This window comes from Pyxicephalus adspersus, chromosome 4, assembly GCF_032062135.1.
Source record: "Pyxicephalus adspersus chromosome 4, UCB_Pads_2.0, whole genome shotgun sequence".
NCBI lineage: Eukaryota > Metazoa > Chordata > Amphibia > Anura > Pyxicephalidae > Pyxicephalus > Pyxicephalus adspersus.
The window spans coordinates 6,452,453-6,475,008 of NC_092861.1; the positions used below are offsets into that span (position 1 = coordinate 6,452,453).

Sequence of the window (22,556 nt, forward strand, 5' to 3'; positions counted from 1 at the left end):
CTCTTACATTGCTGGCCAGTGGGAAGAATGTTACCCTCACAGATAGCCAAAAAGATCATTGGTGTCAGTAATATTGACCCGAGAGGCACAAATAGTTAATTGCTCAAGGAACCCCTAAACAACCTCTGGAGAAACCCTGGGCTAGATGATTAGATGACATTAGAGGTTACCTGTCCTGAATTTATCAGTCTAGGTGCCAATGCTTGTAAATGTTGTTCATATGAATGGCTCCAGTACTCCCAGTACTCACAAAGGCAGCAGACGGGATAATGAGAAAGGGATAAAAACAAGGAATAGACACAACAAGCCAAGTTCTTGTAGCAACTACAGATATTTGCACATTCTGATCGATTCTGCACTTAAAGCGTACTGAAAAAAAAAAAAAAAAAAAAAAAAAAAAAAGGGTACAGCACTGGCCCCTAATGAATGAACGAGTGCGTAAACCCTCCAAGGATACCTACATCACACATCCCGGGAGGTGCTTCTTCTGCACCTACCCAAGCATCTTGTGCATGTGCAGAAGGAGCCTTTTTGCGCAGAAATTTTGGCAGATCTCACGCATACACAGTGAGATCGGCAAGTTTTTTTCCATCCTACGTCACCCTATCTTGCGTCAGGTGACATAGGAAGAAGTACCAGGAAGAGGAGAAGATGGCGGGGCCCAGAGCGTCGGCTCCAGGACAACGCGGGACCCGATGCAAGACACCTCTGAATGGAGATTTCCAGGAGCAGTTATCCCTTAGAGAATTTGTTTAGAGTTTTGTTATGTCTCATTTATGATAATTACAGGCTGCATATGGAAAGCTCAGTCTTGAAGGTGTTTTAAATCAAACCAAAACAAATTTTGCAAAATTACATTTTTATTAAATTTTCAAAACTTCCCTTCACTCCACATTACCTGCGGAGACCCTGACACGGTTAGGGAAAGATGTTCACTTTTCCAGAAGATCGTTTTCAAGCGGTGAGCAACACAGGTTTTATTCAACATCAATTCATCTGTCTGTATTTCAGCAGTGACTTCTCTTTTCTTCTGCAGGAAAAGCAAGGAATGGCCATGGGCACCTACTTTGACCCAATCCATCATTAGGCAACTGAATCCAATTTTGCAGAACTTGCTTGGTGCCAAGTACAAATCAGTATATTACTGAAGACCGCGAACAAGGCAACTAAAAAAATATTTACAGTGCGGCAAAATTATCCTTTGCAGGAGAAAGACATTCTTTGTTTATTAGTGCATTACTCTGGTGCATGGGTTGGGACCCGAAATGAAGCTACATGTTACTGGGGGTATGCTTCCACGATCATTGCGTGACCCTAAAAACAAAGAAAAAAATATCTGTCATTCATTGCAACTGTTTTTTTTTATTTTTTTTTATTGAAAACGCTTTGAAACTAGTAAAAATAATAAATACATTTACAGTTTTATATTTGACGCTTATGCAGAAGCGTTCCCAAACACATATGCAGGTTATGGGATCCTCAATGATCTGGCTTCATCTCTTGGTCATATGGTTTCTGCTCCTAGCACATCATTAGGATTTACCATTTTACAGACCAAAAACAATTTAGAAACCTACTCTGCCCTGCACGGTCTCATCCTTTCTCATTTGAAAGATCTACTAATAAAATAGAGGTCACTTCATCAGGGGTGGACGATGCATGTTGTAAAAACTCTAATAATGTGGCACAGTGACTAGAATCCTGCCACTGCAGTGCTGGGTCCCAGGTCGGACTCTCAGCCAGGACACAATTTGTAAGAAGTTTGTATGTTCTCCCAGTGTTTGCGTGGGTTTCCTCCCACAGGGAAAAAAAAACATCCAGGTAGGTTGTCTTGCCTCAAAAGACTGTTTTATTTACATATGACTATGGCAGAAACTGTGAGCCCCTTTAAGGGACAGTTAGAGACATGACTTTGGACATTTTACAGCACTGCATAATATGTCGGTGATATAGAAAACAAAATAAAGCACAAGGAATACAAATTTATTTTTTGAAATCCATTCAGAGACAAGGTTAAAAAGCCTGGGCACCTCTTAAAAAAATTGCACACAATAACGAAAAACTGGTTTTCGAATTCATTAGGTTTTTTTTTTTTTTATTATTATTATTATTTTTTTTTTTATTGTTAAGCATTTGTTGCAATATATCGCTGATTCATTACACACTGGGAAGATTTAATAGGTGATGATAGAGCAGGAGAGAAATAGTTTGGGTGAGGATAAAACTGCCTATTAGAAGACAAATTCCTGGCAGGGTACATTTAAAATTGTATATGTAGCCTATGGCTATGTACACACGCCCATTTTCTGTCGCTGGAAGTGATCTTTCATGACATTTCCTAGTGACAGGTGAACAAAAGATCTCTGTACACTAGGCTGCTCTGTTCTATAGAAAGTGGAGCGGGGAGGATTAGTAAACAGAATGCTACTGAGCTTTCCTCCCTTGTCTTGTATAGTGGTTGTTCCCAATTGCCGTTCATGGAATCCATGAAAGACGTCGGGCTGTATGTCAGATTCTTGCAGTTTTTCTATATACATAATTTATATATAGCGACAGAATACAAAGAAGATTTGCCATACAGTCCCTTTCAGCGGTGATTGCACAGTGCGGCAGTGTGCCCAGGTGCAGATATTTGGCTAACCAAACATATGCACAAAATAAGACAAAGAGGAACAGCAAGGCGGGAGAGGAGGGAGAACAGCGACAGGTGCTGTGAGGTCTATTCTCTGCTTAGAGGTCGGGGAATTCTCTCCCTCAGGATGCACCACTCCAACACAGACACAACTTGCTATAATGATCTGTTAATTAATAATGTGCTGAGATCATCCTCTGACAATGAGCTCCGGGGAGATGAGCAGAGAGGAATGAACAGACAAGTTAAATGAGGTTATATTTATCTACAAACTTCATTGACAACAGGAACAACAAGTCATAACGAGATTACCTGAAGGAATTAGAACATCTTAACAAATCACAAACAGCATGAAATGTGTAGCCTGTATACAATGTGCAAAAAAAACATACTATTTGTAGCACACAATTTCTCCTTGCTATGGCATCTTTTTAGTATATTGTTTTTTTGCCTAAGGGGGACCTGTAAGGGTTTTGGGTCAATTAAATTTAATTTAGGCTGATGTGTAATTTCTATGAAAGAAAAAAATTAAATATCAAATACAGGGTGCACCCATTACTTTTTTTTTTTTTTTTTAATATCTCCAATGGAATCTCTGCTAAACAGAGCAGTGGCAAGGAGTCATTGCTCGGACTCCTTTAGTTGTGTATGCAAATTGAAGTATGATATATGGGTCTATATAAAAAGACTTCCTCAATAGGCGGGTCAATGAACGACTGATCAGGAAAAACCACTATGCATATCCATGGAGGAGAGAACAACAAAGCACCCTTCACTCCACCATTTGCAGGTTTGTTTGATCACCCAGATTCTCCCATGATAGTGCATCTTCACCAGTGATGGAAAGCTTTAAATATATCAAGCCCACTGCTAGATTTGTGCTGGGTATGTAAGCTTTAATGACATGCGGACATGAATCGTTTGACAACATTTTCTGTAAAGAAATTCCTGCAGTAGAATAATTCCTGGGCAACCCAGGCAGCAAATCTGTACTCCTAAAACACTACATATCACAAATAATTAAACATGAAATAAGCAATCATGTCTGCTCCTACTTATGATCAAAAGGAACAAAAAAAATAATTGAGCAGACTGTATAAAAAGCTCACCTGTCCTCCTGCTGCACAGGCTGCCACCACTCCATACTGTCCTCCTTCCTTCTTCAACCGATGAGCAGTTGCCATCACCAGACGACAGCCCGTAGCGGCAAAAGGGTGACCGAGAGACAGTGATCCACCCCAGCTGTTAAAACCTGGAATGAATCTGGTCAAGGATTCAAAACATTTGCTAGCAAATGACCTTCATCAGCTTCACTGATGAAAGTGTATCCTCTCCAGGAGAGCTTTATTAAATCAGGCGCTATGCCTCATGGACCCTCAAAAAGTACCAAGACCGGGATCATGTAACCCAACATTTTCAGAAGAAGTTTGGAAAGACCTCTGAATTTTTGTGAGAATTCAATTCTTTTCACATATTCTAAGGTCTGGTTGGAGAAAAAAAAAAAAGCAGAGGGTCTAAATGCACATTAGAAGCAGCATAGTTAGTTCCACAGCTGATGGCCACATTTATCGTATGAAACTAGGCAAGTCACCTTTGTTTTTCTTCCCATGTAATTCTGGGCGAACCATTCAGACTCCATTGCTTTCATATTGGCCAAGATCTGCCCCTGTAAAAAAGAAAACACACAATCTTAAAGCTGAAATTCAATATGATTATATCTAGCCTTCCTGCTTACTGCTTTCCCTCCTCATCCTGTTCATGTAAATATAAAATGTTTTTGATACCATATTTTATGCCAATAATGTTATTTGTGGGTCTCTGTGCTTCCCTGTGCAAAACTGGCAGAGCTTGCAAGCCTTGTTGATATCCAAACCTAAAATGTACTTGATGATGAACGACACTTTCTCACCAATATTAAATGTTACAATACTCCATTCAGAATACTGTTATTGAGCCAAGCTCCCGTGAACTGCCCAACCTTTGCATTGGATTACCCGGGGTAAATAGAGGGAACATGTAAATCAATGCCTGAGCTTGTCATCTGTGTGATGAGCCAAGATAAATATCAGTGTAAAGACATTGCTGTAAATACAAACATCCACTCACCCCCTGACCTCAGCACTTTAAGTCTACAGCCAGTCATAGATGGCGTTTATGAATATTCTTTGACTACTTAATGTTCATTGCACTATTCATGATGAAAATAATCTCTCAGGACAGGAAATGTGAAGTGTGCTGCAAAAGCCAATCCAGCATACAAAGAATATTTTAGCATGCATTAAAATGTAACAGACCTTAAAGTTCAGAATATTTGTTTTTCCAACTATCTTTCCATAGGATTAGATGGACCTTTGCCATATTATAGGATGGAATTTACCTGCAAAAGTTTCCCCTGTACAAAGGTTGAAAACAGATTGCTGCTGGGTGTTGTCATGTTGGATGAGATTCCAGCAGACCCTCAGAGTTGGCACTTAAGTGACCCTTTACTCTTTAGTATTCACTCTTCCCTCATTAGCTACATAAAAGATTTTATAGGGAAGTGAGGGGTGGAGGAGCTGGACCAGCATAGCGAGCATATAGAGGCTTCTAGAAGAAGAAAGGGCTATAACGTTCAAAGCTTTTTTGGTCACTTACTGTAATGAGCGCCTACCTAAGCAGCTCAGTCAGTGTTGCCTGTGTTCCCTAGAATTGCAGAATGGTGCAAGGCATCACCGCTGGCTGTCATTTCATCCTAATCATCACTCCTATGTGCACCAAGAATAGCTCTTTTAACAAACAATTAAGCTGAATATGAGTTCCAAAAGCTTGCACTGCCCTATTAACATGGGATGTAGACTTTATATATATATATATCAGTGCTCAACCCAGAAATGTTTGTAAGCTGGGTGGAAGCCCCTGAACTGTGACCCAACTCATCAGTAACCACTCAAAAACAGCCGGGTGGTGGGCCCAGCCACACACACACACACACACACACACACACACACACACACACACACACTATAAATCCACTTAGTTTGCACAAAATGCCTTGAGAACTACCTTGCAATAGTGTCAGAACCCCAATCATGCTGCATGTAATCTGTGCACAGACCAGAGCCTATGGGAGTTGGAGGGGCCAAGCTGGTCGCCCCAACTACAGGAGGGGGCTGATACAAGACCAGTCACCCTACATAAGGTGATGGTGCAGCAGTGACCGGTCTTTATTACAGGGATCTTCTACACCAGGGGTGTCAAACTCAAATACACAGAGGGCCACAAAATTAAAAACTCAGAGAAAGTTGCTGGCCAAAATTGAGGAAAGTTTTCCTTCTCATTAGATATAAACCCTTTTCATATGGAAACAAAGAGGTTTTGCTTCACATTCAATCTGGAACACGCTTATAATAGAGAAAGAGGCATAAAATTTGTAAAAGAAAAAATCTTGCCTCTTTTTCTATTTGTAGCCTTCTGAGTTAAATTTCAATGGTAACCTTTTTGCACAGGCTAACAATAATAATAACAATATTCTTCTATGAAAATCCAACCATTCAAGTCCATGTCTTGGAGTAACAAGGAAAAGTACAGCTGAGGGGGAGTGCTGGAAATGCCAGACACAGCCAATGCGGAGCTAAATGTTACGAGTGGCCGCCGAACTCCCTCTTCATTGAAATAGCGCTGCTACTCAAATTCCCAGCATTACTTGCCTCTATAAAACAGTCCAATGCGGGGCCACGCCTAGGCAGAGAACCCGCTAGTCTAAAGATGCGAGTGATGCCGGACATTGTAGTAGCGGCACTATTTCAATGCAGCAGCGGGCCAGCTGCAGTTAATAATTAGGATTTCTTTGGAGGACAAAACACAGGATGTTGGGGGCCAGAGTTTGACGCCCATGTTCTACACAGAAAAAGTTATACACCAGATTACTACCCAAACCCACAAAGAATACTGGGATCTGAGCATACATGTCTTTTGTATTTTACTAATATTTGCATATCCTGAAGTTCAGGTTTGCAGCTAGTTCAGACAGGCAGTGATGTTGTGGATAGCACTTCCTCACGCCTGTGAACCACACCTGCAGGTAAGAAGATACATGTAGAAGATACATGACAACATCTCATACTGGGGCGATCATAAGGAGTGAATAGGGATGATGGGGAGCAGTTCAGGATCAACCCTGGTAAAGTGTTGAAACAATGGCTCATTAAGAACTAGCACAGCGGTTGGGGGCGGCTGAGGTCAGGCTGGTAGGGTGCCAATGGCTGCAAGCTGCCCATGAACGTCTGTTCTCCCTGCTATCTGAAACTTGGCCTTAAAGTCAGCATATTTATACAGTCCTGTAGTTCTGCTACTAATAGAAGCAATAGGGGGTAAAGATGATATCTGATGGGTTGGAAATGCGTTCCCTTACGGCGTCTGTCCCAGTACAAGACTAGTGAAAGCAGTAGTGTTTGCCTGACTTTTGCTGCTCACTTACCCCCACTGATGTAAACAAGTATGTTTGCCCATGGTTGGACATTTGTGTTTATAGAAGCTGGGGTCTGTCAATGGGAGTTTGTTTCTGAGGTCTGACACTAAGAATGTATTTATGTTTGTATTTTATTCAATATGCTAAAGACAGACAAGATCGCCATCTACAGGAAAACGGGGGAATGAATTTGAGCAAAACAAAAAGTATCTTCTGGATAAGTATCCTATTTGTCTTTCTTGTTTAAACAATATATAAGCATCACAAGATGACATTAGTGTGTGACTGTGGGAGAGACATTGACTTGTACATTGAATAGCATTGCACCTTACCTTTTTTTACTGCACTACAAAATGTCAGAACTATGCACGTTTTAAAAAAATGGAAAAAACTGGAGGAAATGTTGAAAAGCGAGATCAATCATAAATACAAAGATAGCATATTTATATCTTACAGCAAAGGCCTCGTGGAACTCAAAGGCATCAATGTCGGCTAATGTCAAACCGGCTTTTTCAAGCACTTTGGGTGTAGCGTAGGTTGGCCTGCAATAAAAATATTACATAGATTTATTACAAATCCCAAACAACCAAAACAGCTTCTCTCAACCTTTTTTATAATAGCGGAACCTTTGAAAAATTAATATTTAGGTCTTAGAGAACCCCTGCTATAATTACTATATCCACAACTCACAGTGCAGTAGTGTGGTAGGACTAATGCTTCTTACATGATGATCAAGTGGGAGGAATATCACCCTTACAGACAGCCAAAAAGATCACTGGTGACCTGGGAGGTGCAAATTGCTCAAGGAATCCCTAGAACTCCTTCAAGGAACCCTAGGAGTCCACTGAACCAACTATGATCTAAAACATAAAAGTTGGTGCTGTAGATCCAAACTTGTCCTGCAGGTGGTGCTGTTGTCTATGAAAGATTCCCATTGAGTATCCCCAAAGTTAGAGAATAACTGTACTTTCACAGTAATATATAGTTATCATTAAGAAATGTAATGGCATACCCTATCTGGGATCACACATTAGGTATAGTTACTACACATATGCTGACAGAGGGGTAGCCTCAACCGAACAAAACAATAAAAACAATAGGAGCTGCTTTAGTTTCGAGCTGGAGTGTGCACAGTAACTTGCAGCTGAAGTGTTCACTGTGGCCAGGACTGCAATCGATTTATATGGAGGCCGGGACTGCAATCATTTTATCTACCTAAAGGCACATCCCAGATACCAGAGTGCAATTTACATTTTCCAGATAGAGGTTGTGGCGGAATGATATCAACCTATAATAACCTTATAAAGATTTACAAAGGCACAAACACCGCAGGTTGCCTAAATTTGACCTCTGAGGTTGGTTTAGGTACACCATGTACCTTAACAGGAAGTGCTACTTCCACCTTCTCTTAGATTGTAAGCTCTTTCGAGCAGAGTCCTCCCCTCTTCCTGTGTCATTGTATCTGTCCATCATTTGCAACCTTTATTTATTGTACAGCACTGTGTAATATGTTGGCGCTATATAAATACAGTATATAATAATATTATATGGTACAGAACCTGGAGGAGTCCAAATGTTGCTACTCTTCATTATTACAATATGGTAATGTATACAGTAATGTAAGAACGTTCATACGTACCCAAGGAGAAGCTGATCTTTGGGGTCCTGAGATACATAGACAAAATCCCTAAGAAGAGGAAACAAAGTTTAAATTAAATCTAAGCAAGAAAAAAAAATGCCTGTCTGCGATGATAATGCTGTCCTTACAAGCCTGCAAAAAACATGGAGATACTAACAGTCCAGTGTCTTATGGGTCACTCAGTTTTCCTATAGAACATTATGTTCAGAGTTCTATGGTTACACTGCATTGTGAGCTTTGGTAAATTGTGTTTCTAAGCCTGAATACACTGTCGTATATGCTTACAGAGCCTGCCAGAGGTATGCTGGGAAATGTAGTAATAGCACTGTTACTATAAAATATGATTGTCTATGCAATGTGGATATCACTGTACAACTCCATCCTTAAGCACACGGCAAGCCGTGGTCCCCAGCAAGACCAAAGACTTATCAGATTCAATATTAAACAGACCAGGGTCCTCTCCTCCTCCTCCGGTGTCACCGTTTGTATTTGTCATTTGCCACCCCTGTACAGCGCTGCGTAATATGTTGGCGCTATATAAATCCTGTTTAATAATAATACGCAACAATGGCAAACCTGAAGGAATCTCAGCATTCAGGCGCTGATCACCTGGATTATCTGTTTTTGGTTACACATCTTTCTTTGTATGTTTATCTTTTATAGCAAGCGATGTCTCTGGGCACAAGAGCTTGAAGTGTGCAAGATTTTTTTTTTTGGTTATTACTATTGGAAAAGACAAAAAGTGAAAAATATTTGTCAACTGTGAGGTCAGCCTAAGTAAGAGTTCTGCAACCCCAGACAGGGATATGATCCAACAAACATTGGCTGTGGTAGGTATTGCAGGAGAGGAGCGGGAAAAGCTCTTTTTTGGGTGGTTTCTAAAAATATGAGTCACAATATAGAACTATGTCTATGTGTTTTATCTGGGATATGTTTATGTCCCCAGTGGTTGAACTTGATGGACTTCTGCCTTTTTTCAACCTGGAAAAATTGGAGCAAAAGAGAGATTTGCTTACCGCAGGTAGGCCTTAGGCTTGTATCCCATGGCCAGAGCTTTCTCCTCAGACATGATCAGCACAGCAGAAGCCCCATCCGTCTGGAAAGAAAAGGACAATGAAAACTGTATTATAGGATATAAAAGCCTCCACAATGAAGGATTTCTTCAAATATGACCAAAAGCAGGAAGACAACTTGCTTTATGAGTTTGCAATCTCCACTGACACAATTTTAGAAATGTGAAGGGATTGTTGTACTGGTAATAATAATAATGTACTAAATGTACCCTGCATTAGAGTGCCCCAAGTGCAATGCAAAATAGCCAAGACATTCTACCCTGTCTTACAGTGGTCCCAATATAATACAAAATACTCATCAGTGTTCAACCCAGAAATGTTTTTAAGCTGAGTGGGAAGAAATTGTAGGTGGGTGGCAGCCCCTGTATTGTAACCTAACTCTTCCAAAACAGCCGGGTGGTGAGCTCGACTAAAAGGGGAGAACACTGCTCATGCCAGTAAAAGTGCCACTGTTCAACCCAAAAAAAAAAATCTATCAGGTCCTAATAATAAAAATGTTTCTTGCTAGAGTCCCTTTGATTATTGGAACCAATAAATATGCATCATCTTGCAAAGGTGGAAATAAGAAAGCTCTAGGAGTGATTACCAGGAAGGAGGAGTTGGCGGCAGTAACTGTCCCGTATGGTTTCACGAAAGCTGGTTTCAGCTTTGCCATTTGCTCCATAGAGGTGGGCCGGATTCCGTTGTCTTTCTCCACTGTATCTTTACCTGTAATTGAAAGAAAAGAAGGTCAGAGTGGTGGTTCTATATATGTTTGGTTTGCATTCACTCCTCGCTCTTTCTCTGCAGTTCTCAGCTATAAGAATTTAAAGTGAAGAAGGTATTGTAGCCTCAATGATCACATTACTTCATTCCCAGGGAGGTATACAAACCATAAAATAAATTTAAATTTAGAACATTAACCATACACTTAAATGTTGCTTCTAGCAAATAAAGAATGATTGCACATGAATCAGATTAAAAAAAGAGGGGGGGGGGGGGAAATCACCTGGTACTTTGTAAGGGATGACATCTGACAGATATCCAGCATCCTGGGCTTTCTTGGCCAGAGTATGTGAGCGCAGGGCGTACTCGTCCTGTTCTACCCGAGACACGGCGAATGCTGCAGCCAGTCTGTCTGCTGAGTGACCCATTGTCTCACTGGTAGAAAACTCTGCGACGGCTGGGAGCTAAATTAGAGAACATTTTTTTTTTTTATATAGTCAAAAAGATATTTTAGCTAAAAAAAACACGTTAATCTTTCCACTCATTTAATGTAACCCTAGCAATGGCTATAAAATACCTAATCCAATGATACTGCTGGAGTTCAGACACCTTGTAGTTCATAGATTGCATTGTCCAGGCTGTACACAAAGCTTTACTATTGCCCACATCAACTGTTATGTCCCAGCTTCTGACATTAAAGAAAGTCTCTCAGCTTGCGCATTCAGAGCCAAGTGGCCGAGTTTCTCAAAGCCACCCCTGGCCTGCTTAGACTAAGTCTCCACTAGCTTAAATCAATCTATATTTTGCAGGTTGAAACTGTGCTTTCATGAGACTGTCAATCTGTCTATATGAGCTAAGTAGCAGTCTGTAATCTCCGAAATACCAGCGCCTTTCCTGCAACACGAGGCTCTACCATTTCACAGCTGAATTAGCTGCAAAAAAATCTAGATCTCAAGGTGTTAAATTGCGTTACCTCTGGGGCAAAGTAGTCAGGGCGGATTTTGGCTGCCAGAGAAAGCTTCTGTCCGAGGGTTTTGGCTTTGTTAAGACTCAGCATGGCTTTCCTCATCTTCCTGCTATGACGAATGGGGACATCGGACATGAACTCAACGCCTCCAGCCACCACTACATCACACTGACCGGATGCAATTAGTCCGACACCTGTAAAATAGCAGAAAATGTATATGTGAAGACACAAAAAAACAAAAAACAAAAAAAAAAAACAATTTTCTCTAGTCAGTCCTCTGCTCATATAAAAGTTCAAAGGGGTTCCTGCATACAATGACCATGGATTTTTTTGTTTTTTGCCATTTATTTCATTTTATATTCATCACTTCCCTAAACTATAATTCTATATTCCCAGTCACTAAGCTATGACAAGCTGTCTTATTGTCACAACCATCAAGCCCCACAACTATCCAAATATAAACAACATTAAAGGGTCCCATCCAGATAAGTCTTTTCATGAGTCAAGCAACCTTGCAGAAGTTACTAATAAAACAAACGACCATCCACTGTAATGAGTCACCCCACCATCTATCCAGTGCCACTTGATATATCTATGCTAAGCATCAACATCAGGACAAAACATTGCTGTTTGTAAGGCATTTGTGCTCTGCTGGCAATGTTGAAACAAATCTGAACAGGTTTGCGTCGGGATTGAGACGATTTGACAATGCAACCGATTATATCAGCGTATATGTGAGTGCAATGCAAAAAGCCCAATTCTGTATATAAATATAATATTTGTTTGGTTTCCTGGTTGCAGAATTAATTTTATTAGGAGTATCAGCTGTACTAAGGGACCTGACAAATGTACCCCAGGTTCAGCCACTTCATCACCGCAGCGCTGGTTCCTGTCTCAGTGCTAGGCAATTCATCACTTGCACCACAGCAGCTTTTATCTTTCTCTAACTACAGAAACATTCCAGGGGAAATTCTAGGGACTGCTTACAGAATACAAACCTGTGGTCATGGCTTGGTTGGAGGAGATGCATGCCATGGTGACGGTGTGAGCGGGAGTCCTATTAGAGAAACCGGCTCCAAGAGCAGCCTGTACAGGAACAGACAGAACATTCATATCGATTAGAATTTACACCAATCAGTCTGACATATGCCAAATGTAGTGCATATTCTGGTGAGACATACTTGCACTGGCCCCCCAGAAATAAACACACTCACCTCACGGGCAACATTGCTGGTTTTTACTTCCTGAATGACGGTGCCGTACACAATATAGTCAACAGTCTCCCGGGGAATGTTTGTCCGATTCAGCAAACCCCTGAATCAATGCAGAGAAGCATCAGAGGGTAGGAAACATGGGGTAGGTAATTTTACTTTAAGGCAGAACTCCAGACAAATGTTTGTGTGTGTGCGGGTATCTACACGGTTCAAACTTTATTAGGTCAGAAAGTCACTGCCTGTCTGGTGCACTCTGTGTGTAGTATACAAGACGATATATAAAAATTAAATTAATCGATAAAAGAATGTAAATAAAAGGGTAAAAGAAGCAATTCTGCTTGGATGTGCTCTGAGGAATTTTTTCTATGCAGAATATATCAGCTATTAGCTTTTGCTTAGATGTTAGGATACATACCATGCTATGATCTTATTACATGATATTGTTTGTTGAATCATTTTAATTTTTTAAAGGGCAGACAAATTGAGCAAGGTTGCATTTTCACTGAATGGTAAGTGACGTGTTTAACACAAGTTTATTTGAGAAAACAAGGAAAAACTTGTGCAAGCAGCTGCTGCAATTAAAAGATTGCAACATAAAGACAATAAGGAAATGATATGATTTATATGGTGACTACTGCTACAATTCCAATAATATAATGACATTGCTGAGTTATTACAAAGACTGAGTCAGTGAATGATTAATGTTTATCGGAAATTCAGCTTCTATGTCTGTGTATGGAATCAGCACCATCATGTCTGTTCAAAGAGAGAAGGATAAAAGGAAAGAGGGGAGAGGGGAAAGAGGAGAGGACATGAGAGGAGAGGATCGGACAAGAGAGGGGAGGAGAGGACAAGAGAGGGGAGGATCGGACAAGAAGACAAGACGAGAGGAGAGGACAAGACAAGAGAGAGGAAAGAGAAGACAAGAGAGAGGAAAGAGAAGACAAGAGAGAGAGAAGAGAAGAGGGGGGCTCTGCAACAAATCCTTAAGAATGTAAAACACTAACCAATGTATTTAAACCATGTGTTTAGTTTGCGTTACATTCCACGATTAAACAATCATGATTCATTTGAGGACCAGAAAAGACAAAGTATATGTGTGAACCATTACAATCATCTTCTGGATACCCAGATAAACCTCTTTGTTTGACAAATGCATGGTATTGCAGCAGTGTGAATCTATAGCTTGGCCTGTGTCCCCACAATGCTGTGTGGGAATTTCAGTGCCCAATAAAATGAAGTAAAAAGGAAGCTTATTGCATTGTGTGATGATACAATGAGCAGAGCTCCAGGCTGGGAAAATGTGAGTTTCAGAACACAAGCTCCCAGGTGCCCAAGAGATTTCCGGGATAACAGAAGAAAGGTACATGGCACACAGGTTCACTTCTATGTACTAGTATCCATGTGTGTGCACATTACCCCCAGAATGACTACAAGATACGTACTGTAATGCTGTTCTGGCCAGGTCATGAGGCATCAGATCTGCAAATCTAAAAGACATAAAACAGAAAGTTACTTTCTACATAAGCCCAACCTCATAAACACTATCTGAGTTTTAATATTTTCGACACATTGGGATGTATTCACCAAGCACCATGAGGTAGGGAGGCCTGTGCTTGGGATAAGGGGCGAACTAGCTCAGAACTGAGAACAAAGATCTGTTAAAGTTCTTGACACTAAAATAATAAATATTCTAGATTTATCCAGGTAGGAAAAAACCCCACATATAATTATACTGCTCAGTGGACACTGAAGAAAATGAAGGTAATGGGAACATACGTGGTTCCAGAGAGTAGGAATGGAGTACGGACGCCATCAACTATGACGATATTCTTCACACCCGGCTTTGCAAGAGTCTTCTTACTCTTTGTTTGCACAGCTAGAATTAAATATGGGGATGGTTGTTTATTTAGGTTGAAAACAAATATACTAAAATAATAAATAAAATAATTTCAGTCTCTCTCTAGTCCGGACAAATTTCCCTTGGCACCTGGAAAAGTTTTTGCTCTGGAAGAAGAATTCCATCTCACCTCGCAGCATCCTGGATCACACTTTTTCCCTAACACCCTTTATGAATTACAAGTGTGGTTCTGGTCCATTGATCGGTCACTAAGTTGTCGTGTGCAAAGACATTCTAAAGACACTTAGGCCCTGGTTTATTAAAGCTCTGCAAAATTAGCAAATTATATTTAAGAAATCCATTCGAGGTTTGATGGATCACCCAGGTTCTCACATGTCTCCCAGTCTTGGAGAGCTTTAATGAATCAGTGACAAATATAAAACACTGTTTGTACTATCTTCTCTTTGTGACAAGTTACATTGAAATCTTATCTTTGCTTGTAAAGCTACATACACACTTCCAATTATTATCGTTGGAAAACGAACGACGAACGATCCTGCACGATATCTACGAACGATCGTATAGCACCTAGCCTGCACATAGAGATAAGGACACGATCGTTCGTAGATATTGTACACACAATAGATACGATCGTTTGAGCGATAGAGGAACTATGTGCACGACAGGAAAGTGAACGAACGTTCGTTCATTACGCATGCTCAGACCATGGACGATCAACGAATGATCGTACACACGAACGATGTTCAACGATCGTCGTCCAATCCGATCCGCCGGTCCGGTCGTTCGTTTCCAACGACATTCCTCGTTCGTCGGCGTCGTTGGTTACTTTTTTTACGAACGATTTTTGCCCAATCGATCGTTCGTCATTCGTTTTGAACGATAAAAATTGGAAGTGTGTACGCACCTTAAGCCTGTACCCCTCTAAGCTCCAGCTTTTATTGGAATTAACAGCTGCAATAAGTGTTATCACAGCTGAACCAAGAGCCTACCTGCCATCAGCTTGCTAGGGAGAAAAAAAACAAAAACAAAAACTGCACATATGCTTCCAAGGCAGCTGTCATATGGGACCCCATCTGTATTCCTGACAACATTCCTGGCTGAAAAATAAGACATCCAATAGAACCTTACCTGGTACCTGGAGCTGGGAGGAGCAGCTGATGGGTCTGACCCCTGCTACAAAAAAAAGGAAAAGCAGAAGATGAGTAATAGATCTGTGGTATCAGTAACACATTTATTATAAGTCTTCAGTCATAAGTTGGGTTAGTACATGAGGGGTATCAGCAATGTTCAGCAGGTTTTAGATTAAGATGATTGTGCAGAGGATAAATGGAGCTGGTTTAAGACTGGGGGGTCTTGACCTTTGCATATTTCAAGCTGAACTTCAAACAAACAGATTGTACCTAAAGTGTACCTAAACTCAGAAATTTCACCAAAAATTTTACAATTAGTGTAGTCAATCCTTTTTTTATGTAAGGTAAAAATTATTTTTTTTTCTTAGGTGCAACACGCTTTTTTTTGGTGCAGCACCGCCCCCTCATTCGATTGCCTCCTGGGTGCTCCTTCTGTGCAAATTTTTTTTCCAACCTATGTCACCCAATCTCGCGCCTGGGTCGGGTGACCAAGAAGAACCAGGAGGTGAGATGGCGCCGGCCGGCATGCTGGCTCTGGGACAACGGGGGACCTGATGGAAGACACCTCTGGACCGATTTTTTTTTTTTAATTTTAGGCACTTTTCAGTTTAGTTCCTCTTCGAATAAATACAACTATCACCGCTGAAATATTGTGAGAGGCATGCTTTTAGGTTTATTAACCAGCAGCTCTCCTGTATGAATGTAATAAAATCTGTTACCGAGACATGATGTCACTGAACGTTTCTTACCACTATCATACACACAGGCACAATGTATTCATTAGCATTTATAATACAATAAGCTGTGCTCAGCACAATACCAAAAAAAAAAATGTAATGATGATGAAGATGTTGAGAGCTGTGGAGATTGTAGTTCTCTTCTTACCAAGTCTGCTTGTTGTGGGGAGGCATCGGGCACTTTGTCTTAACATGAAGGCCATCTTGGATTCTGCCAGAACAAGAGAAAACCTTGTCAGACAAGTATCAGATTGCACAATGAGTAAACCCGCTGCCAAGATTAAATATTTGAAGCCTTGTTAAAATAAACTTGTGAAACAAACCAAATGTAGCACTTTTATCACATACTGCATAAAGAGGGTACCCTTATAAAACTACAGGTCAGAATGGTCAGAAGATCCAAGGATACAAGCAGCTGTGCCTACCCTCCTGCTGCCTCCCTATAGGTCAACATGGCTGCCTATCACATTACAGGACCAATGGAGAGACTCAGGAGGTGGGGCCAGGCTAGCCACATACACCTTACACATTACACCTGCAGGCTCTGCTTCATCCTTGGAAGTAATGAATGCTGATTTAAGGTTTCCTCCTAAGCAATAAAAATTCAAGCTGACTTAGCTACGTACACACCTGCAATATTTATAGTTGGAAACAAACGATTAACGACCGATCGTTAACAAAAAAAGTGCACAACGACTGGCCATTGATGATGACGAACGAGGAATGTCGCTGGAAACGAACGACTGACCCGGTTGATCTGATTGGGTCGATTGTTTGCTATCGTGTGTACAGTAGTTCAGTGATGGTTCTGTGATACTCTTTCTCCTGTACATGTCACTTCCTGCATCAATCAAACGATCGTATCTAATGTGTGTCCATTATTGGTGGATTATATTTGAACGATAGTATCGTTATAGCATACCCCGAATTGTGCACAATACGATCGTTCAAAATAATTGTGAATAATCGTTGATGGGTCGTTAATTGTTAGTTTTCTAACGACAATCATTGCTCGTGTGCATGTAGCCTAAGTCTAAGATGCCAGCTTCAAAAATTAGACACAGACAAGAACAAAACCATATAGAAGAAACAATTGTAAAACGATAAACATTTAGTAGATAGGCAAATTTGATGGCTTTAAAAGTGGCACTAAACAATATTTGCCTGTCCCTGTTCCCCTGCAGGGCACGGTCATTCTATTCCAATCGACGATCTCCGGCCATTTTGCTTGTATTTCTGCACAAGCGCATGGGAGTTCATTGATTCCCGGCATGTGCAGGGGAAGTCAGGATCCTGGAAACCAAAGCTGGAGCTCTACATGTGCAGCTCAGTGTTTGAGCCAGGCAAGAATGAATATCGCAGAAGGCACATCGTCTGTGTGTTTCTGTAATGACCCGTCAAATCACTAATTTGTAAGAGTGGAACTTTAGTTCTGTTTCTGAATCCCCAGCCCAGAATGAGGATGCAGCTCCAGCGTTCAGCCGACCGACAAACAACGCAAAGTCACACAGTTATCTGCATTTATGTGTGCTCACTACTGAAACCAAAATGGCCAGCTTTACATCCAGGGAAATATTTCTCAACCAGGGTTCCTCTAGTGGTTGCTGGGGGTTTCTCGAGCAATATGGACCTCTCAGGTCAGTATAAGTGACACCAATGATCTTTTTGTCTATCTGTAAGCGTGACATTCTTCCCAATCGCCAGCAATGTAAAGTATATGAATCCTACAGACCACCATACAAATATACTGTGATCTGTGTATAGAGTAATTATAGCCGGGGTTACCTGAGGTTATATCAAGGGTTCCCCTATGTTTGCTTTAGGAATTCTAACAATGGTGGCTTCCATAATCTTTCAGGGCCCACTTTAAAGTTAAGCGATGGGCTTACATCTAGATCTATCTACATGCGTATAGATATTGCTACAAGTTTTGTTCTGGTTTAAATGACTGATTTCTGGTTTCTATAATGACAGAAAGCAACCACAAGGTGGCGACAGACTAAACCACCTACAATCTGCTGCTTATAAAATCTGCTGAATAAAAAGCGTTGCTGAGCTCTAATTAGCGGAGTTTCAGTGCTATTTTTACACATTAAGCACATGCTGCAAATCTGATGTCCTGACAACCACAGGAAGTATTCGCTCCCCCTCCTCTCTATCATTGGGAGAATGCTCACACGCCTCCAGGCTGAGACCTTTCACCTACTTTCCCTGTGTCACCTTTCACCCAATTCCCTGCATGTGGAATAACAGGGACAATACAAAGTCACATGGGAGGGGAATACTGACAGCACATATGGGGCATTTACACCCTGATGGTTCAATGTCATTGTAAGGCGACCTACATAGCAATGTCATCGCAATGACCTCCTCCGCTATACTCACTGCTGCTCAATTTCTCCACCTTGTCATAGAACAATCACAGATCATAAAATCACACTGCAAATTTAACTGGGTGTTACATTGTGCCCGAGGGAAGCCATACAAAGCCCTAAAGGGGGTGGCGGACACCCCGAAAGCCTCAAAGGGGGCGGCGGACACCCCGAAAACCTCAAAGGGGGCGGCGGACACCCCGAAAACCTCAAAGGGGGCGGCGGACACCCCGAAAGCCTCAAAGGGGGTCAGTGGGCGGCCCAAAATCCCTGAAGGGGGTCAACCGGCGGCGAAAAAGGCTTGAAGGGGTCAACAGGCGCCCCAAAAGCCTTGAAGGGGGTCAGCGGGCGGCCCACAATCTGTTGCAATAGTCTGTGAGCAATTCTTCTCCATGTCATGCAGTAAATACCACTATAACACCCTGCAGGTTTTGCTATGGCTGACAACCCCCAACAATATGGAGGTTAGAATCAGGAATGTGGTCATGTGATCACTACAAAACCAATGCTGGGGGTATTTTGTAGGTGATGGATGTTGTGATGGTTCATAGATTGGAGGCCTGAGTAATACAGCGATAATAGAGTGACATTTTTATGGGGACATTATTAAAGTCGTGTGAGGGCCTGAATTCGACTTATCAGCAAGGGGCAGGGTGGGAGCTGTGCAGGTGCAAAAAGCCATGCTCATAGGAGGAGAGAGCAAAGTAAAAGAGATAAGCTCATCAGTCTTCTGCTACTCCTTTCACCCTCCACTCACAGTGTGGGGGAGATAAGGAAACCTGCAAGTAATACCTCACAGAGAACGATTCAGGTTTCATTCTATGGTCTAAACCCAAACACACCAATGTCATATATTGCAGGTTATCAGTGGCTCCACAAAATAAAAGAACTTCCTAGCTGTCATGGTAGTGTCTGCCAGTGCTCTGCTTGCCCGGGGCATGCCCTGTACTTCTCGATTTGGATAAACATCACACGCCGCCTCCTACAATACAGCCACATGGCAAATCTGCAGCCCTGAGCTCCAATTTCCTGGTTCTGAAGCAGCACAATGTAAATAAACTGATACAAAGTGAAGCTGTCCCTCCTGTAAAGATGGGGAGTGACTACATGTTGTGAGATGCTGCTGCATGGTAATAGAATGTTGTCACCTCCTGGATGTAATTGTCAGCTGAAGGAGCGGTGTAGAGGCGTCACCCCGTCCCCTCCTTCCCTGACCTGGAACAAACCTCTGACATGAGTTAGACTTGGGCTTCACCCCGATCAGATCGCTCTGCTTTCTGCCGGATTTACCGATAACAGGAAATACATCGCATCCTTAGGACTGCTAGCAAACAACAAACCGAGGGCGACTTGTAGAAATATTACAGGGGACAACTGAAACAGAGCGGTGTTCTATTTCATACATTTGTCTTTTATCCAGCAGTCTGTGATGATGCTGCGACCGTCCACCTCTGTCAATGGGAATAATTTATTATTGCATTTAAAGTGCATGCAGAGGCTAAAATGTTCTAAAAGGCAAGATCCCAAAGCGGGCGGGGAGGGCTGGCGGTGACCTTAAAGAGGAAGGGCGGTGATCACAAAGCGGGGTGGTGGACAGAATCAGGGTCAATCCCAAAAGGCCACTCCGATTCACTTGAATGGGAGAGGATGGAACTGTGGGTGGACTCATGATAAACCTCTGAGGCTTTTGGGATCGCCAAGGCCAGCTGTAATCCCAAAGCGGGCAGCATATGACCCCTTGATCCTTTGCAACCTGTGGCAAGAGAACAGCCAAAAAAACACTAGAATATTTAGGAAATGGTACCTGACTACTCCCGGGTGTACAGCTCCATAGCCGTTCCCAAAGCCATTATCAGTCACCTGTCTGAATTTAGCCAAAAACCTGCATGTAAAAGTTAAATCTCCTCTGCTAACAGCAGGAATCTCTCATTAATACAATAATATAACCCTTAGGAAGTCATGTAGATTTGTGGTGAGATTCTGGGACAGTGGAGGATCCCAGAGCAAGCTGCTGCGTTGTGATAGGCTGCATTCTCTTGAGATTTGGGATCATCCAATGAAAGCCCAGTCATACTCATGGACAATGGCGTGTAAGATAACTACACCACCAATCATTGTTTGTAACCTTTATACATGTGACGCTGTGTACTGTGTAAATATGGGGCAGCTACCACATACAAACAACTCGCCCTCTACAAAGCACCATCTTAAGGTATTATAGGGACACTAATCATCCAATCACCAATGTGGATAAAATCAGATGACTAAACACGTGATCAGCCTGCTCCATTCCCTGTTCCGTGTAGACTCCACGACCTACTTCCTGTGATAGACTTACTTCCTGTGAGCCTAGGGGGTCACCCTGCCGGTGTCACTACCCAAGTGTTGTATTCTGCAAAATGAAAGTGCTCAACTTCAATGCCCCACCCCCAGACATCACATGACAAGCATGAGCATGTGATTAGAAAGGGAGGGGTGCCCAACAAATCTGTACACTTACATTATCCCGGGTGTATTTGGTCTATTTGAAGATGACAGGTCCTCTTTAACCTGAATATTAAATATTAGAGTGGTGATGTACCATTAGAATTCCCCAAGGAGTCTGGGGGGGAGGGGCATGTGGGCGGAGCCCTGACACCCAGGTCCCACAGGAAGTGAGGGCTATGCAGAGCAGAAGTGGCACTGGATCGGGAAGTGAATCTGTGGGGGGCGGTTTTAGATAGAGGGTGAATATTGCAGCCACAGCTAATGTTTTATATTCATCAGATGATGAGAACTTCAAAGTTTCCCCACCCAGGGGACATTCGTGATCCTCTCCTACCTCTTCATCAAACACTGGCATTCCTCTGTAGGCAGAGTGGCACTTTATGACTCTGCCCATGATCCCAGGCTGTTTAATTCCCATTTGGGGCGCTTCATCACAAAATCCTGCAAAAATGGCTGCCACCAGTCAACACAAAGCTGACTATATAAAAACAGAAATGGAAAAAGAAACATACTGGAAGTCATGTACACCATGTTTTGCATTAGGCAGTTATCTCCCTGCTAATTGGACGATGAAGGAGCAGCAAGCATCTGATCAGTCCATCCCTGTACTCATCCTCCTGATCTGATTGGCTGGGTGCAGATGTACAGGTCAGCTGATAAGAAGGCAGGGATAGGTACTTATGCTAGCTGCATGTATATTAAATACATTTGTGCTTTTTAAAGGAACACACACCTGAATATATCTTTACAATGATCTCCATAAGCTTGTGGGGGAGGGGGTCACTGCATCTCAATACCAGAATAAAGATGAATAGAACCCAACTCCCCAAAAACCGTTGCCATGGAGACCTCCACAGAGCCAGGCGAGGCCTATACATGACTTTGCTATGGATTTCAGTTTTTTGGTTGATTAACACACTAAGTACAAAGTTTCCTATTAGGTATGACAGAGGGTGATACGTCATGATTTTTACAGCAGTCTAATAAGACATACCGGCTTTACAGGGCAAATCCCGAATTATTATTCGCCCCGCGCACTTACCTCAGCTCTGCGCCGCTCGGTGTTCGCTCTCTGTCAGCCGCCCCAGACGTCAAGTTCAGCACAAGGACCCCTGAATGTCTCCCTGCTGAGGCTGCCCACAAGCGCCTGTCTCCAAAAATACTAAATTTATCGCTTTCCCCTTATCAGATATATACGTAAAATAATTCTATTACCATTCATTTTGTTAGAAATAATTAATGCTGGGTGTTTCCCAGTTAATGTGCCAAGTAGTGTGAAAATTCAATCAGGC

General features: G+C 41.9%; 1 protein-coding gene across 2 annotated transcripts; it reads right to left on the bottom strand.

The window, feature by feature from the left end:
• Window positions 1-842: 842 nt before the first annotated feature.
• On the bottom strand, window positions 843-22,394 carry HADHB (hydroxyacyl-CoA dehydrogenase trifunctional multienzyme complex subunit beta). 2 transcript variants are annotated; one of them, XM_072407276.1, is made up of 16 exons: window positions 22,307-22,348; window positions 16,554-16,616; window positions 15,667-15,708; window positions 14,457-14,556; window positions 14,123-14,167; window positions 12,678-12,777; window positions 12,462-12,549; window positions 11,470-11,657; window positions 10,780-10,960; window positions 10,378-10,499; window positions 9,735-9,814; window positions 8,719-8,766; window positions 7,534-7,621; window positions 4,196-4,298; window positions 3,742-3,884; window positions 843-1,314 (listed from the first exon to the last, which is right to left on the bottom strand). In XM_072407276.1, the coding sequence occupies exons 2-16, from the start codon at window positions 16,606-16,608 to the stop codon at window positions 1,279-1,281; spliced, it is 1,419 nt and encodes a 472-aa protein (XP_072263377.1). In that variant the 5' UTR covers window positions 16,609-16,616; window positions 22,307-22,348; the 3' UTR covers window positions 843-1,278. The 2 variants fall into 2 exon arrangements, with proteins under 2 accessions (XP_072263377.1, XP_072263376.1); XM_072407275.1 differs by lacking the exons at window positions 843-1,314; window positions 3,742-3,884 and having other exon boundaries at window positions 4,143-4,298; window positions 15,667-15,711; window positions 22,307-22,394.
• Between the last annotated feature and the right edge of the window lie 162 nt (window positions 22,395-22,556).

Coding starts and splice junctions, on each gene's coding strand:
- HADHB (XM_072407276.1), bottom strand. CDS start 16,608: ATGGCCTTCATGTTAAGACAAAGTGCCCGATGCCTCCCCACAACAAGC. Junction 14,557..15,666: donor CTCCCAGCTCCAGGTACCAG/GTAAGGTTCTAT, acceptor ATTTAATTCTAG/CTGTGCAAACAAAGAGTAAG. Junction 12,778..14,122: donor CTGGCCAGAACAGCATTACA/GTACGTATCTTG, acceptor GCATTGATTCAG/GGGTTTGCTGAATCGGACAA.